This window comes from Leptopilina boulardi, unplaced genomic scaffold, assembly GCF_019393585.1.
Source record: "Leptopilina boulardi isolate dan_hultmark-lab unplaced genomic scaffold, ZJU_Lbou_2.1 LbouV2_210, whole genome shotgun sequence".
NCBI lineage: Eukaryota > Metazoa > Arthropoda > Insecta > Hymenoptera > Figitidae > Leptopilina > Leptopilina boulardi.
In genome coordinates this window covers 246,300-264,455 of record NW_026137764.1, presented here as the reverse complement: position 1 = coordinate 264,455, position 18,156 = coordinate 246,300, and the positions used below count along the sequence as shown (strand labels likewise).

General features: G+C 26.9%; 1 protein-coding gene across 1 annotated transcript; it reads right to left on the bottom strand.

The window, feature by feature from the left end:
• Window positions 1–443: 443 nt before the first annotated feature.
• LOC127278672 (conserved oligomeric Golgi complex subunit 1) lies at window positions 444–17,877 on the bottom strand. The gene is made up of 9 exons (XM_051300488.1): window positions 17,532–17,877; window positions 15,205–15,372; window positions 14,768–15,053; window positions 13,602–13,803; window positions 13,076–13,489; window positions 12,077–12,983; window positions 11,610–11,889; window positions 9,068–9,280; window positions 444–632 (listed from the first exon to the last, which is right to left on the bottom strand). Exons 1-9 carry the CDS (start codon window positions 17,666–17,668, stop codon window positions 522–524), a joined length of 2,718 nt encoding a protein of 905 aa, XP_051156445.1. The 5' UTR covers window positions 17,669–17,877; the 3' UTR covers window positions 444–521.
• Window positions 17,878–18,156: the final 279 nt, after the last annotated feature.

Genomic DNA, 18,156 nt, shown 5'->3' with positions numbered 1-18,156 from the left:
GTAATATATTAAAATGTCCGCCTCATGGTAATATTACCATGATAAATTAATGTATTATACTAGTACGTCAGCTCTCCCAAAAACTTTTTGGAAAATAATAATTATCATCAAAATCAATTTTCACGTATTAATTACTAAAATATTATTTTCATTTATTTTTATTTTATTCACAATTATTTTTCAGCCTTCTTTTATTATATAATAAGTATGAAATAATTCTTCCAGGCCTTCCAGTTCACGTGATGAAAAATTGCTAAATAAAATAAAAGAATCTGAATTTATAAAAAAATTTCTATAAATATAATGAAAAATGTCCTGTTTGTTTATTAAATAAAATGAATTACTATTTGTAAAATTGAAAATTAAAATTTTTTTAAATTTCTCCATTAAAAATTTTCTATCAATTTTTTATAGTTATGTAAATAAACTAATAGCAATTATGGTTGAAATTTATGAAAAATCTATTTTATTATACATAAAACATGATTTTTTACAACATAATAAATAAAAGTATTAATAAATCAACTTGCACTGAACCAGTCAGATCCCATAGCTCCAAAAAATGCAGCTGCTCCTGATTTTATTGCAGCTCCTGTAGAATCATTTCTAATATGTTCCTTTGTCTTCTTTTTCTATAATTCAAACAAACAATATTAATCAACATATATTAATATTTAACTTTTATCACATGTTTTCTTTGCAACTTTATTATATTACAAAATACGAAAATATCAAACTTTCGTTAGTAACTAACAATAATTTGTAACAAAAATTTTTTTTAAAACTAAATAGATATTTAAATTTTCAATATTTTAATTAAATAACTTTTCTAATTTAATCAAGATGTTAATTGTTTTTTGGTAAAAATCCACATTTTATTTTTAAATTTCTTTATTAAATGAGCTTTCGCCCGTTAACAGCGGGCCTCATCAGATTTAAACACTGAAATTAAATTTATATTTTTTGAGTTTGTTATAAAAATAAAATTTAAGTAGATTGACAAACTTAACCTCAAACTCACCAATATGGATTTCCACTCTCATTTAATAATTTTAAATAAATAAATAAAAAAATTTATCAGAAATATGATTTTCCCAAAAAGGGAGTGCTTCCGTGAAACAAAACATAATTTAAATTATGTGGTATATGATATATGGTATCTGATTGAATTTAATATGATTAATATTTAAAACATTAATTTATTTTTCTAATGTTCTTCTTATGCTTTAAACATTTTTTTGTCAACATTAATATTACGCCAATATTTATTTGGCAACGTAAATAAAATTAAAACATTAAATTATTAATTAAACAAATCGAAATTATTTTACTCTAAAATTATTTTTCTTTATTCTTAAACTTGCTTCAAGTTAGATTGTAGCAACTCTAATATAATATTATCGTCAGGAATTTCGGGAAGTCAGCGAAACAATATAAAGAAATAATACGACTTTATTAGGCAACTCGCATCTTGGAAAAATAATAATTTTACTCCTTTTTAAAAATTTAATTTATATAAAAAGCAAGCTCTTAGAACCAACACGAATTGTAAGAATATATCAAACAATGAAGAGTAATAATTCATAATCTTCATCGATTGATTGTTCTTTTATTTTAAACAAAAATAGCTTGTAACTTCGTCTATAACGTCGTCGGAAGGCCCGCAACTATTGTAGTACACTAGTAACATTGTAGCGACGTTGCAGACGAAATTCGTAAATAATTAGTGAATCGCAATTTTGCGAAGGTTGCGGATTAAAAATTTATGACTCTGAAATCGTTGAGAAGTGAATGGACCTTGTCGCAATGTTACAGACTTGTAACTTACGTAGTTAGCGAACCGCAATTTTGCGAATGTTGCGGCTTCGATAACCAACATTGCCACAACCTCCTGAAGCTAATAAATCATGCTAAAATCTTATTGAATGGTAAACAGGGGTGTACTTCCGAAGTAGGGGTACCTCCGATCTTAATGAAACTTGGTATACTAACGTATTTTGGTGCGCTGATTACAAAAATGATAGTGAAAATTGGCGCAAATTTGATTATCATGGTAAAAACCATAAAAAACACCATAAAATAATGGTTTTTTACGATTATCTCGTAAAAAACGCAAAATTTCGAAAAAAGTTTTAGACAAAAGTTGTAGATCTCAAAAAAACACACATTTTATGTTTTATGCATTTTTTACCAAAAGTCATTATTTTTCGAGAAAAATCCAAAAAACGAAAAACACCATGATAATGAAAACATATACAGCCGTCATAGTTAGACATATTATTTGACTCGTATATAGTATCATATTCACCATTAGTCAGGATCTAACGAATTCCGCAAAATACTTTTGGCCATATCCACCCCCTCTCGCCAAGGTTTTTTTTAAAAAGAAAAGCGAGCAGTACCTTACGCGGCCGAAGGCCGTGTTTACTATTTTGCGTTTACCGTTGCTGTGGACTCCACCTCACAATTTCCGCAAATTACTTTCGGACACATCCACCCCCTCTCGCCAAGATTTCTTAAAAAGAGAAGCGAGCAGTACCTTACGCGGCCGAAGGCCGTGTTTAATATTTTGCATTTACCGCTGCTGTAGACTCCACCCCATAATTTCCGCAAATTACTTTCGGACCATTTTTCACCAAAAGTAATGACTTTTGGTAAAAAATGCATAAAACATGAAATGTGTGTTTTTTTGAGATCTACAACTTTTGTCTAAAACTTTTTTCGAAATTTTGCGTTTTTTACGAGATAATCGTAAAAAACCATTATTTTATGGTGTTTTTTATGGTTTTTACCATGATAATCAAATTTGCGCCAATTTTCACTATCATTTTCGTAATCAGCGCACCAAAATACGTTAGTATACCAAGTTTTATTAAAATCGGAGGTACCCCTACTTCGGAAGTATATCCGTAAACAGCCGTGATATCGTCCGGAAACCTTCCAGCAACATTGCGAGTAGCTATTGAATGGATACATATATTTAATAATCAGGTGTTACGCAATAAGCGCGAATTTCATTTCAAAATCATTAATGAATTATTCATGAAAATGTATTATTATATTATCCTAAATATATCGCAAAGTATTTATATTATTGTTACAAAAGAATTGTTAAAATTTAAATTATTAAAAACTAAATTTAAAATATAAATTAAAATAATAAGATTCGAAATTAAAATAATATTTCTGCAGCCATGGGTGGGAGTCCTCACTGAACGCGTTGAGTGAAGGCCAAGAAGACTAGAACCAGGAGGTGAAACTTCCACGCTTTACCGCAGTGAGTAGTGGCATGGTAAACGTGCACACGGCCCTGTTGAAAATTCCGACCTCGTTTACGACGTCGTATTCTAAGTAGTTTGTGACGTAGTAAACGACGTAGTAAACGACGTAGTAAACGACGTAGAAAACGACATAGTAAACGACGTCGTAAATGAAAGCGGAATTTGGGATAGTAAATGACGTCGTTTACTACGTCGTTTACGATGTCGTTTACTACGTCGTTTACGGTGTCGTTTACTACGTCGTTTACGATGTCGTTTACGATGTTGCAAAAATTATTTTAATATTATTTATTTAGTAATTTAGTAAGTCCAATATCCAATATTAAAAATTTGAATAATAATTTAAAAAATCAATAATTTAAAAAAAAATTTATTTTTATTATTTTTTAATAGTTATTACTATTATTATTTTATTTTTAATATTTAAATTAAAATAAAAAAATGGTCATCAAAATATTAGTGAAACCATTTCTTCCAAAAAAGAATTTGTCTCAAATCCAATAAATAGGTAGGAGAGACATCGGGCAGAAAAAAATTTCGACAAGAAAAAAAATTTACGATCACTGCTTATATACCAATCTAATGGCACCTCAACTGCGAGAAACAGTTATGATGTTCGCCCTCCCTGTGGCGTTGAGCGAACTTAAGTCCAGAGCTGAGCCATCAGCGCAGCGCGGAAACATTTGAAAAATTTGATTTTATTAGATATTTTATTTTATTTTAAATATGACAAATAATTAACTTAATAAATAACTAATGTCATGAATAATTATTAATAACATAATGTCATACTTAATAATTCGTTAATTAATTATTTTTAACGAAAATTTGACAAAAAAAAAAATTGTTGGCCAAAAAAAATATTACCATTAAAAAATAATTTTTTTGTTAAATTTTTGTAGTAAAAAAAATTTTTTCAAGACAATTATTTGTGACCTAAAAAAATATCACGATGAGAATATAATTAACAAAAAAAATTACTCGTAGCACAGAAAAAATTTCACCATGAGAAAATAATTTTTTTAAAATTTTATTTGTAAAAAATTTATTGGTAGCTCAAAAAAAATATCACGGTGAGAAAATAATTTTTTGTCAAATTTTCTCTGTAAATAAATTAATTAACTAAATAACGTACCGTAAAACAGGGTTATTTCGCTCATTGCGGGTTTTCTTGTCGAAATTTTTTTCTGCCCGATGTCTCTCCTACCTATTTATTGGATTTGAGACAAATTCTTTTTTGGAAGAAATGGTTTCACTAATATTTTGATGACCATTTTTTTATTTTAATTTAAATATTAAAAATAAAATAATAATAGTAATAACTATTAAAAAATAATAAAAATAAATTTTTTTTTAAATTATTGATTTTTTAAATTATTATTCAAATTTTTAATATTGGATATTGGACTTACTAAATTACTAAATAAATAATATTAAAATAATTTTTGCAACATCGTAAACGACATCGTAAACGACGTAGTAAACGACACCGTAAACGACGTAGTAAACGACATCGTAAACGACGTAGTAAACGACGTCATTTACTATCCCAAATTCCGCTTTCATTTACGACGTCGTTTACTATGTCGTTTTCTACGTCGTTTACTACGTCGTTTACTACGTCGTTTACTACGTCACAAACTACTTAGAATACGACGTCGTAAACGAGGTCGGAATTTTCAACAGGGGGTGGGCGTGTCGTTTAAGTTCGTGTACTGCTAATAGAACGAATTTACGAATTCTGCGCATACTAACCTTGTAGGTTTTGAAGGGGAAATTTCGTAGCAAGCAGCTGCAAATGTTTGCGTCTGCTTGGTTAGGTAAATTATATAATAATAAAATGCTTGGTCTGTCCTTCTGTCCTAACTTGAAGTTGGCCTTTTCTGATTTCACGTGTTTTTTTGAATAGTAATCTTATGACGTGTCAAATTTTGACAATTCTTTTTCTTATTTTTGCCAAAGTTGTATAATTGTGTTTCCAAATTTCGGAATAAGTTTCTTTAAAATTCCAAATTCGAAAATTCAATTCACGAAGCTGAAGTACACAACGTTTACCAACGAAATTCTTTTTAAAGTTGTATATTGATTCAAAAATTGTACAAAAAATGTATGATGAGAAAAAAGATGCGCCAGGAAATTTCGTATAAGATAGTAATTTGAAAAACATTTATTTTTAAAAATTAATTTTTAAGGTACCAGGGGCCAACGAATACCTATTAAATATTAATTATAAAAACACAGGCCTCGAATCAACTTAAAGACACAAAAAAGTCGTTTTAGTCGATTTATATTCCAAAAAAAAGTGGATTTGTTTTTTATTTTAACAAAAATATTTTACAGATTTTTAAATAAAATTTTTTTTTTTTTTTTTTTAATAATAATCCTTTTCGAAGGGTTAAAATTGAAATTTTTAGAAATAATTAAATTTCAAAGATATTGTTAATTTTCAAACAATTATTAAATTTTCCAGAACTGAAAATAATTTATCAAACAATTTTTGGAAAACATTTTTTAAATTTAATTGAATTTTCAAAGATTTAAAATTGAGATTTTTGAAATTAATTGAAACTTTAAGTGTTTTGTAATTAAAATTTTAGATGATTTCACTAAAAATTTATTAGAAAATGCGGACAAAATACAATAATTTGAAAAATGGTTTCAGATAGTTGAATTTTCAAAGAATATTATTAAAATAGTTAAAAATAATTGAATTTCCTTAGAGTTATAATTGAAATTATTAAATTTCAAAAAAAAAAAAATTTCGATGGAAAATTTTAGAAATAATTAAATTTTAGATGCTTTTAAATTCAAATTATTGAAAATTCAATTAATTTTGAATTCCAATTTTTGAGAATAATGAAATTATATTTGATTTTAAATTGAAAATTTTTGGGAAATAATTGAATTTTAATTGAAATTTTGGATAATAATTTAATTGAAGTTCATTTTTGATTGAAAATTTGGATAATTAATTTTGAATAGAAATTTTAGAAAATAATTGAACTTTATTTCATTTTAAATTGAAAACTTGGTAAATAATTAAATTTTAATTGAAATTTTGGATAATAATTTAATTTAAGTTCATTTTTGATTGAAAATTTGGTTAATTAATTTTGAATAGAAATTTTAGAAAATAATTGAATTTTATTTCATTTTAAATTGAAAACTTGGTAAATAATTAAATTTTAAATTGAAAATTTTGGATAATTATTGGATTTTTAATTGATTTTGAATTAAAATTTTGGGTAATAATTGAATTTTAGTTTATTTTGAATTGAAATTTTTAAAAAATAATTAAATTTTATTGTGATATTTTTTTTAAAAAATTATAAACAATTGTTAAATTTCATAAAAATTTTAATTGAAAAATAATTTTGATATAATTGAATTTGTGATGTATTTCATTAAAATTATTAAAAATAATTAATGTAGTGAAGAATCATTTTAGTTTAAAATTTGTTAAATAATTTAATTGAAGAAGATATGATGAAGATCTACATTTTATACTAGAAAAATGTATTTTATTTACATTTTTTTCAAATGTTAAAAAAAATGTCGCATTTTATTAAAAGAAGTCGATAAAAGTCTTATTTTTGAAAAAAGTCAGAAAAAGTCGTATAATCCGAGGCTTGTAAACATATAATTTTCATTATTATCATTTAATATGTAATAATATTCTAATAAATTAAATTATTATTGATAATATTAATCTTTAATTTCTTTATAACAAACAATTAAACACTCAATTTGGCGCGCTTGCGCGCGTTTAATTTTGCTAGTTAAATATAATTAATTAAATATAATCGCATCAAAAAATTTATGGGTAAACCATTTGCCATAACCGCATAAACAGAAACTTAAAAACAGCGTCTGCTACATTTCAAATATCAGTGTCAAGAAAGTATGCGCAGAACACTCAAATTAGTCTGAATAGCAAAGCACGAACGATAAGCCACGCCTTCTAGTGGCTTGTTTTTCACGCCGCATCTTTACAACGGAGTTTCCCCTCCTGGTTCTAGTCTTCTTGGTGAAGGCTCTTCGCACGCCCTCGACATTGCGCGAGTGAGAAAGAAGATTGTATGTAACGGCAAAGCGTTCTCTCTCAGACACACTGTTCTCGCGGAGTACTGCGTTCTCTCTCCGTCGCATGACTTTCTCTCTCGCTCCAACGACCAGTACGCGTCTCTCTTGATCTTACGCTGTCGAATGCATAGTGGATGCACTCGATAGGTATTACGACCATAATACACATTAGTATGGCTGGAGACGTCTATGCTGTACGCTATATCACCAATACACCTATGCTTCCTTAATCTCAGCCTATCCTACCTTACCCTTCTGTATCTCTCAAGCCTACAAGCCATGCCTGCCATTGCTTTACTATAATGTGCTTTTTTTAGATCTATATGCAACTGATCAATTCCAGATCAATATTGAGACAATTGATCTTAAAACTGGAATTGGAACAACATTCAAAATACTAAAAAAAAATGTAATTTCTTTCTGCTTGGAAATGTCCATTATCCTAAATTATATTAACCTTTTATATGAGAGGGTTAATTCTAAAAAAAATCTTAAAGATTATATAAAATACAAAATTATTCAAAAGAATAATTGGAAATAATTTTATTTCGAAATGACTTTATTATTTCAACACTATTGCACTAAACCGATTTTATTAATTTGCAAATTCAGCAAAACTGGCATGGCAACAGGCCCCACCTTCCCTTTCCACCTACAATTTCAAAATTCAAAATCAGCAGAATTTCCCACCAGGTGCCCTAAGCCGACATGTAGAGGCATCTCCAGCCCCTAAATTTTCGTTCAGTACGGTTTCCGCGAGCATCGAAGTTCCAACTCTGTTTGGAACCGCCCGGATTAAAAAGCCTATGCGCTCCCGTCCGGTACCAAGGACCCGAAATAATTTGTGTGCTTACACGAATAATTTCGGTCGGACGTAAAGTAAAACGCTAACTTACTTCGAAGTCCACGGAGGCCGGTTAAGAATCAATTCAAGTGAAGAGTTTTAAATATAATTAATTGTCGTTTTCTAAATTTTTGTCGAAAGACCAGCCGGGTGCGGAGAGCCCGCGTCTGCCCTTGCAATTGACGGCTTAACGAATTAGAGTAAGAGAGAGTGGATTTGTCTGTACCCTGGAATACTAATCCTTCTTTGTAAGAGAGAGTGGAATACATTTGTCAGCAGTATTTTTTTAAATGATAAAATAAAATTAATAATTCTTTTAATTCTTTCTTCTTTTCATTTTCTTTTCCCTCCATTCTAATAATAACAATTTACAAAAAGGAAGTCGTGGTATATTTTCTATCTTATCTTGGAAAATATCAGCAATTAGGACGAAACGAACCCATAAATTAAAACAAGACCCGTCAAGCCTTGGCAGTTTGGACCTCCGAGAACCACTGAAATTTGGGCCATCTCAAAAGCCAGATGTAATGTTCTAATTATTTTTAATAATAATTATTTCAAAACAAATCATTTCTGCGGTTCGTAACAATTAAACATTAGTTTTTGAATAGAGTATAAAAAACCATGCGAAACACATGCAACTATTTATTTCTTACCAAACGTATACGCCACGTTTCCACTACGTTTTACCATTTTGATTTTTACGTGAAGAAAAGGTCAATCTACGGGCACATCAAACTTTATACGTATTTTTAATTTAAAAAAATCTAATTTTCAACCAATAGGAGAGATGTATAGAAAAAAATAATAAATGATCAATTATACATTACAGTTTGAATTTCTCCCCAACCCAAATTACCTGTGATTTTCCTGGCATTGAAACTGAGATGAGTGGCAAATTTCTCGAAGGAGCTGTGACAGCCAATGGAGGAAACCAAGGAGCTCCAGTGCATAAAGCAAGAACACCCGGAGGATCTTTCATAGATTTTATTTTGTCACTAGAATTGTCAATTCTCGCTCCTAATACGGATAGTAGTTGTTCTAAATGTGGAACTAGATTTCCGAACATTAGCTGAAATATAAAATAATAATAATAATCATTATATGCATTACCATAAAAAAATATTATGAAATTGAAAATCCAAACTGAATATTTTTTAAAGAATATTTCAATGAAATTAGTTTTGATTGTCGTATAGTAAAAGTATCACGGTACCCTGTAAACAATTTCAACCTTCAAGTTGCTTCCTTTCGCCGACTATTGTTGCAACTTGTTAGAGGAAAATGTTTACTGGACATTTTCCAAAAAGAAAAATCAAAATCTGTCGGGCGCTTTTTTTAATTTCAATTTTTGTGTTTTTAGCGATGGATTTTTAAAAAACTGGTTTTTCTGATAACATAAGGGTGAGAATTCCTGCAATGGCCCCCGATTTGTCAAGGGTCGGAATTTTTTATCGAAACTTCACAAAAATAGGTATAGTTCCGATATATTTGAAAACATCCCCTGAATTTTATTGAAAAATATCCATTTGGTTATGTTTTATAAACAATTAAAGTTTTATGCATAACATTTTTGCATAGCTTTGACAAAAATTGACGAAATTTTTTTTGTAAATTACTCATGAAATTCCAAACTTTTTGAAAATAATTTTTACAATTTTTAACCTTTCATTTGTTATAAAAAAAACTTTTTTTATAAACAAATTAAAAAATAAATATGTTTTGGATGTTTATATTCAATTTTATAAACATAGACTTGAAGATGTATTTATTGTATTTAATAAAATTATTAAATTAAGAAAAATATAGTATAGTACATTTAATACCTTATAAATAAAAAGTAAATGAATTTATTATTGTTAGTGATAATAAACAATACCATAAAATAACGAATATATAAAAATTGAATTTGTAACTCTTATTCTGAAGCATGGAATTTTTTAAAACAGTGTTCTCACAGCAAAGGCGTAACAAAGCAACGTATTCAGACGCGTTGCATGGGTTGCGAGCGCGCTTTCAAAAAAAAATTCATAGTTATTAAACTATTCCAGAGTTACAATTTTTTTTATTTCAACCCTCAATAAATTCTCTTCATGTCTATTAATCTATGTTTATAAAATTCAATATACTCATCCAGAACACGTTTATTTTTAACTTGTTTATAAAAAAAAGTTTTTTTGATAACAAATGAAAAGCTTCAAAATTGAAAAAATTATTTTCAAAAAGTTTGGAATTTCATTGTAGTGAGTTGAAAATGACTAATTCGGTATAGCTCGGAAAATACAAATTGTAACGACAATTTTTGGGGGTTCAGAAAAAGCCCAAGAGTGGAAATCTTTTCATTATATGACAAAACTTTTAATTGATTAGATCACTTTTGAATTGCTCACAGCAATATTTAATTATATATGGGTGATTCCACGTGAGATTTACCTATGACATTTTAAATTCGGTAAATATATTTTTTTCGATCTTTATAGAAAAAAAAGGTTAACGTATTTTTTTATAAGTAAGTGCTCAAATTTTCGAGTTATGGATTTTTAAAAATCTGTTTTCGAGTTTTTTTTTTAAATACACATAATTTCAATGACATCCAACTCTAAAAGTATCACCCAAAAAATATAAAAAAACGAATAAAAAGTAAAAAATTTGTTTAAACAAATTATATAATACAAAAGAATTATCAGGCTCGCTCAAAAATTTTTATATTATTTTCATGTGTGTAAAAATAAAAAAAATAAAAAAAAATCGCGCCCAAATTCTTACAAACACAATTTCGATTGGGACAATTTTAAAATACTAGACATACAAAAAACGTTTAATATCAGAGATTATACATATTAATTTACAAAAAAAAACCGGTTAACAAAAAGGAGGATATACAAAATTATTACATTCAATTTTTAAATGAAAAGAAATATTCATAACTCGCTTATCTATTTTGATATACCTTGACATTTCTCTTACTTTATTTTCTATTTACTGATGTGGTCATTCACCTCATCACAGCCGATACCATGTACTTCGAAAAATTTTATTTTTGTTTTACCAGTGTAAAATCAAAACTACTATGACATAGACGTTCTGTTTCAATTTTCTCCGGTAATCATGTTTATATAATTTTCACGATTAATATATATGTAACGCGTTTTTAACAATAATTATTTAATAAATTTATAGTTTCTGAAGAGGGCAGCTGAGCTGTTGAAACGTCAAGAAATTGTTTTATTTTAAACCTGACTCGGAGTGATCGTTCTATTCACCTTCTTATCTTAATTAAGGCGACCGAGTGATAAATTCAATTATTTATTTAAAAAAATTTAATTTTTTTATAAAAAATCGCTGTCTTTTCTAAACAAATTCAAATATTTTTTTTCCTTAACATATTTTGAATAACTCACCAATGTTCTTTGAACTGCTTTCTTCACATTTGTGTGTATAAATGGATAGAAGACATCTAAGTCAAAGGGATCAATTTTAGAGACTATATTATCGCAGACAGCTGTCGATTTTTCACCCAGAATTTTATTTTCCCTTGGGATCATCAATAAGGTCACGTATTTAACATCAAAGAGAATTTGAATAGCTAATTTCTGCCTTAAATCTTGATTTGCAGATATTTTCTCATAATACTCGAAAGCCGCCAGTACCACTTCAACTATTATTTGATTCAGGACAATCCTAGAATTCGTTTAGATTTGAAGTTTTTTTTTATTAAAAATAATTAAGAAAACTATAATTGTCAGCTTGCAAGAAACTGTCGAGAAATGAGGGGAAATAAGATTGATGAAGGAGGAAAAAAAATAAAACATGAATCGAAAATTAACAAAAAAAAATTCCAAGTGACATAGTAAGAAAAATGACTCACTTTGGAATGCTGTGCGGCACAATCTTATTCAAATCTTTGCAGATCGCTGAAAGATACTGTTGCAAATGGACAGATGGTTGATAAGGAACAAGAATTTCAGACTTAATTCTCTTTCCCTCTTCAGCCTCCTCCTCAATTGTAACTCTCTCCCATTCCGATATCATCGAATGTACTTTCAATCCACTAACAATTTCTTTCATTAAATACCAATCCTGATGTTTAATTATTCTCATTTTAAAAGTTTCAGCCCAAGTTGACCAAACAAAAATACTTTCTTCTTTCAATAATTCACACATTTCTTGCCACTTAACATTCGTTGTGATTAGTCCCGATGTTTTAGAAAGTGTAAAGCATTTATTTAAATTCGGACACAATAGTGTCAAAGCTTGTAAGAATCTTGCTGAAAAAATAGCATTAATATTCTGTTTTCCAAATTTAGCTTGCAAAACAATGCAATCTTCCTTTATAAATTTTATGAAATTCTTAATCATTTCGGCGCTTATTCTTTGTAAATTGTCTTGAATTTCTTCGCGATCAATGAATTTATTGGAAACTAGGGAAATATTAATGTCAAGTAAATTATTTTTCACTACACTCGTACGTTCTGTTTCATACAAATATTGCTCGAGATCTGTTAAAAGAACGTAAAGACTCTGATCAAAATCTTCACAAAGTTTAACAATATTCGGCGAAAATCCTTTAGCCTTCATTAGCAATGATCTCTTGTGATCGAGACCTATATTCTTGGAGAGATTTTGAGGAATATCAGTTGGAGAATCTTTCCACACAAACCATCGCAAATCGTGTTCAGGATATTCGAACTTTTCGTTAGAAACTTTAATCAATAATTCCGAAACATTTGCTCGTAGGTTCGTTAAATTTTCTTTCCACTTGTCGACGACAATATCTGTTTTGATTTTAATTTTAAATTTAATTTTAAAAATGTACATAATTTTATATTATATACAAAAAAAAGGGGAAAAAAATTGTTTTCAATACCTTTTACTCGTTTCGTAAGAAGTGGTTGAAAAAATTCTGTCCAAAAATTGACGCCAGGCAAGGAAAGATCATTCCAAATGGAATTCCAATTTTCGGGAACTTGCAGAGCCAGAGCCTCTTCGCGAATCACATAAACACCCTTGACTGATGTTACAAGATCAAGTAACTGAGAAACTTCAGAAGAAATAAAATTTCTTGTCCATTTCAGCCAAGATTTCATATTTCGCTGAAGATCATCTAAAGCAACAATGGAAAATTCTACTTTTGCAAATGGTTTATGCATTTTTGTCATGGACGGAAGATATTTCTCTAAAAGATCTTGATCTAAATCCAACTGTGATAACATCTGTGTTGCTTCTACTTGATTAAGATCATTAATATGCTGCGAAATCAGTCCTTGATTTTGATTCGATTCTGTAGAGAATTAAAAATAAGGATAAAGAAAAATATAATATATTAATTATAATTTAATAAAGAAATTAAATTGTTTAAAGTACAAAAATAATTTTTTTAAACAAATACTTACTGACAAAACAATTGTAAATTAAAGAAACTGTTTCCATAAACATTTTTAAACTCAATTTTATACGATTTCTAACACTGTGATGATTTTCATTGGAGATTATAAATTGTATTGCTTGATTTCTAAATGTGATGAATTTATTTAAAAGATCTGTTGAAGATATATCGGCGAGTAACATTAAAGATGCGAGACAATTGGCAGCTGACTGAAAAGAAAAAAATTAAAATTCATTTAATATAAGACTTAGGCATAAGGCATAATACTTAAAACATTATTTTAAAACAGTGACATTATTCATTGATGGAGCAAAAAAAGAACCCCGCACAAAATGGGTCGCCATCATTTTCTCCAAAACCCAATTGACAAAATATCTAAAAGTCAAAAACTTATTTCTCCAAATACTTATGTAACCGAAAATCCACTGATCAGAATACTTAATTCACAAAAACTCCACTAGTCAGAATGTTTAAGTTTCCGAATTTCCATTTGCTACAATATTTAACTTTCAAACACTCTATTTGTCAGAATATTTAACATTACAGATTTCCACTTTACATAATTTATAACTTTCCGAATTTCCATTTGTCATAATATTTAACATACCGAAATTCTGGTTGGCAGAATATTGAAATTACCAAATTTGCATTTGTCCAAATATTTAACTTCCCGAATCTCCAGTTATCAAAATATCTAATTTCTCGAATTTTCATTTTTCATAATATTTAACTTCCCAAATTCCAATTGTTAGAATATTGAACTTTCTGAAATTCTATAGTTCTCAAAATATTTAACTTTCCAAATTTGCAGTTGTCAGAATATTTAACTTCCCGAATCGCAATTTGTCAAAATACTTAACATTCCGAATTTCCATTTGTCATAATATCTAACTTCCCACAATTTCGGTTGTCATAATATTTATCTTCCCAAACTTGTATTTGTCAGTATATTTTACTTCCCGAATATCCATTTGTCCAAATAATAAACTTACTGAATCTCTAGTTATACGAATATTGAAATTCCCAAATTTGCATTTGTCAAAACTTTTAATTCCCCGAACACTAAGATAACAGAATTGACATTCGACCAATACATTGCCAAAAAAGTGAAAATCAATTTTTGCATTTATATAACACCCATTTTTCAAATACAGTCAAACATATTTAATTTACCTCTTTAGAAAGATCCAAAGATTGAAGCAAATTATGGCAACCATTTAAAATAATTGTTTTAAATTGACTAATAATGCCCCATTGTTTACCAACGATTGGATATTTATTTGTCAATTCTGCATTGCCTACTTCAAATTTTAAACTAAAATGAATATGTTGCGCTATTTTAAATACTTTTGTGGCCAATAAAAAGTCTTTGCTATCAACTGCTGACCAAATGTGTTCTGGAATATCCATTAAAATTTTTATCTGCATCACTACAGAATCAGAAATATGTTGCGATTCTCTGCAAGGTAAAATCTCATTACTAAATAATTTAAATATGCAATAATAATTAATAATAATGCAGCCATTCAATTTTTGTATATATATCTACTTAGTACTCTCTACGAATGAGTTTTGCCCATATAATTGATTAAATAAATTTAAAAAAATACCTGGTTAAAATTTGTTTATCAGGTTCCATCTTGAATCCAATTAAATATTTTTGTTGTAAAAATTGAAAGGTTTCTTGTATGGCACCAATTCTTGAAACAACACATTCTGATGTTTCTTTCATTTCAGCAATAGTGTCTGCTGCTTGAATTAAATCTCGATATCTTTCGCTAAAAGCATAAATTGTTTTTTTAACAAAAAATTTTTATCTAATATTATAACAAGAAAAAAGAAAAGATGTTTTGTTAATATATATTATTTATTTACTTATTATTTAATTTTATCAATTAATTGTCCATTTAAAGACCTTTTTAACATTTATAAATCATTTTTATTAATAATAATTATTATTATTCAAGAATGTGTATAATAAATAAATACGTAAACATAATTTATAACAGTTTATTGCAATTTATGAGGTCAGTATTATAAATTATTGATAAATTCTCTGATTATCATCCATTTTAACAATTAATTTTAGTACTAACTTAATTTTACATTATTACATAATAACTATGTTACATAATTTACAATTTACAGTTTCTTAATTTTAATTAATGGAATTTCACTGATTTTCATTTATTTTAATTGCTAAATCATTAAAATTTCACTGATTTAACAGTGCATTTTCATCTATTTCAGAGAAAAATTAATTAAATTAAATATATTAATGAACTGATTTAAATTCAATTCAGTCAATTCTTCACTAATTCCGATTTAGAGAGTAGAAAAAATATTTTACATATTTTATATTTATTTATATTTATATATTTTATATTTAAACTTATTTTATTGCAAAAGATTTTTTACAAATTATAATAATTTATAATCAGATTCTTAATATCGAAAAACACAATTTTGTCACCAACATTGTGCCTTAAGATGTACAAGAACGTACTTTTGCAAAAATATCATAAATATTTTGTTTTCAATAAATAACAAAATACTTTTTCCAATGTATCTTTTTCAATTTAGTTGTAATTTTTGGAAGTAAATAATTTTTAAACAATATCTAACAAATTTTTCATAAAGGGACAATTTTTATTCATTACAAAACATAATAATCAATTTAAAATGAACGTAGCTTATTTTCCTATAATAATATCGTATCTCAAATTTTAACATAATAAATTATAATTCTCATTTAAGTTTTTGTAAAATAAAAATTGTTTACTAACGTGCAAGTAAATTTAAAATTTTTAGGAATAATAAGTTGAAAAATATAAATTAAATTAATAAGTTTTCTAAAACAATAATAAATTTATTCATACATACATTTTATTTTAATTATAAAGAAAATTTGGTTTTTAAATTTTTCAATGTGAAATAATAGGTATTAAATAATTAAATTAAATAAATAAGTTATAATAATAATATAATGAATATTTAAACATTAATAATAGATGAAAAAATCAATAAAAATTTTTATTTATTTTATTAAATATTTTTCAAATAATTTTTCAGTACAGTAAAAACTCGTTTATCTGGACCTCAATCAACCGAATTTTCGATTATCCGGACAAATTTTCATTTCTTTTTTTTTTCTCAATGATTATAGGCATTTTAATGTATGCCTATAATTGTTCTAATTTCTGAATGTAAATTTTATTTAAAATGAAAAAAAAATATCTATGCAAACTTTTCTAAAATAATTTTTACTAAATATTTATGTATTTATTTATATAGTATCTAAGAATTTCTTTTTTTCATGTTTGTAAATAAATACATACCAAAGATTATATAAAGAAAATTTGTGTGTTTTATAATTTCGATTATCCGGATTTTCGCATATACGGACAACTGCCTGCATCTATTAGTCCGGATAAACGGGTTTTTACTGTATTTCAATAAAAAAATAACAAGAATTGCAATTAACTGATAATGTTTCTTATCTGTTAAGATGATTAATTTAATTTAGATTTTAAAACATTATTATGTATTAAATTTTGAGATACGATTATATTAAATGGAAATTGAGATACGATTTTATTATTCGGAAAATGAGCTACATTCATATTAAACTGAGTTCTGAATTACGAGATTATATTTGACAATTGAATTACAATTATATCAACGGGAGGCCTTTACATAAATTTTAATTATTTTAATAAGATCTTAAAAAACATTAGCAGGTAAGATGCAAAAGATTACCACACAAATAAAATATATATTTCTCAAATTATATTTATTTCTAAACTATATATATACAAATTTCAACTAATAATTTATCAGTTACATTAAAAAATTCTTAAAACTACATTGTTGATAAGCATAATCACTCCCATTGAAACAAAATCATAAATTTAAGGAATTTTTTTTTAAACTTTACCCAACCAATGTCCGCAATTCAATTTTCTTCCTTTCATTTTCCTGTTGAATTTGTTTTTGAATTTGTTCTATTTCCTTTATAGTATGAGCTTCGAACAATTTTTGAATGTCCATTTCCAAAAATTTGTTTGTAGACATTTTTTCGAGATTATATTTAACTCAATTTTTTTAACAGGTTGTTGTGACATGTCACCGAAATTGTGTGGTACAATTAGGAATAATATTTAAGGTTAGAATTTTTCCTCAAACTTTCAAGGAGTTTGGCTCAATTTTAAAAGATGGCATCACTCTGTCCTTTATTCACTTCTCCGAATCTTCTTTTACCATCGCGTATAGAAATCTTCTAAAATTTCAGTAGAAAAATAAAATACAACAATTTGAATACATGTAATCGAAAAAATATGATTTATAAAAATTAATTCGAAAGAAAATAACAGAAATCGATATATTTTGTTTTCAAAAATCTGAAATTTCAATGAAAAAAAAAAAAAAAATTAATTACAAAATATATAAAATATAATACTGTTAAAATTTGAAGAATATAAGAAATATTTAAATAATTTATTTTCAATTTAGAACCGTAAAAATATGTAATTTTAATATTTTTTAAATTACTGCATCGATTT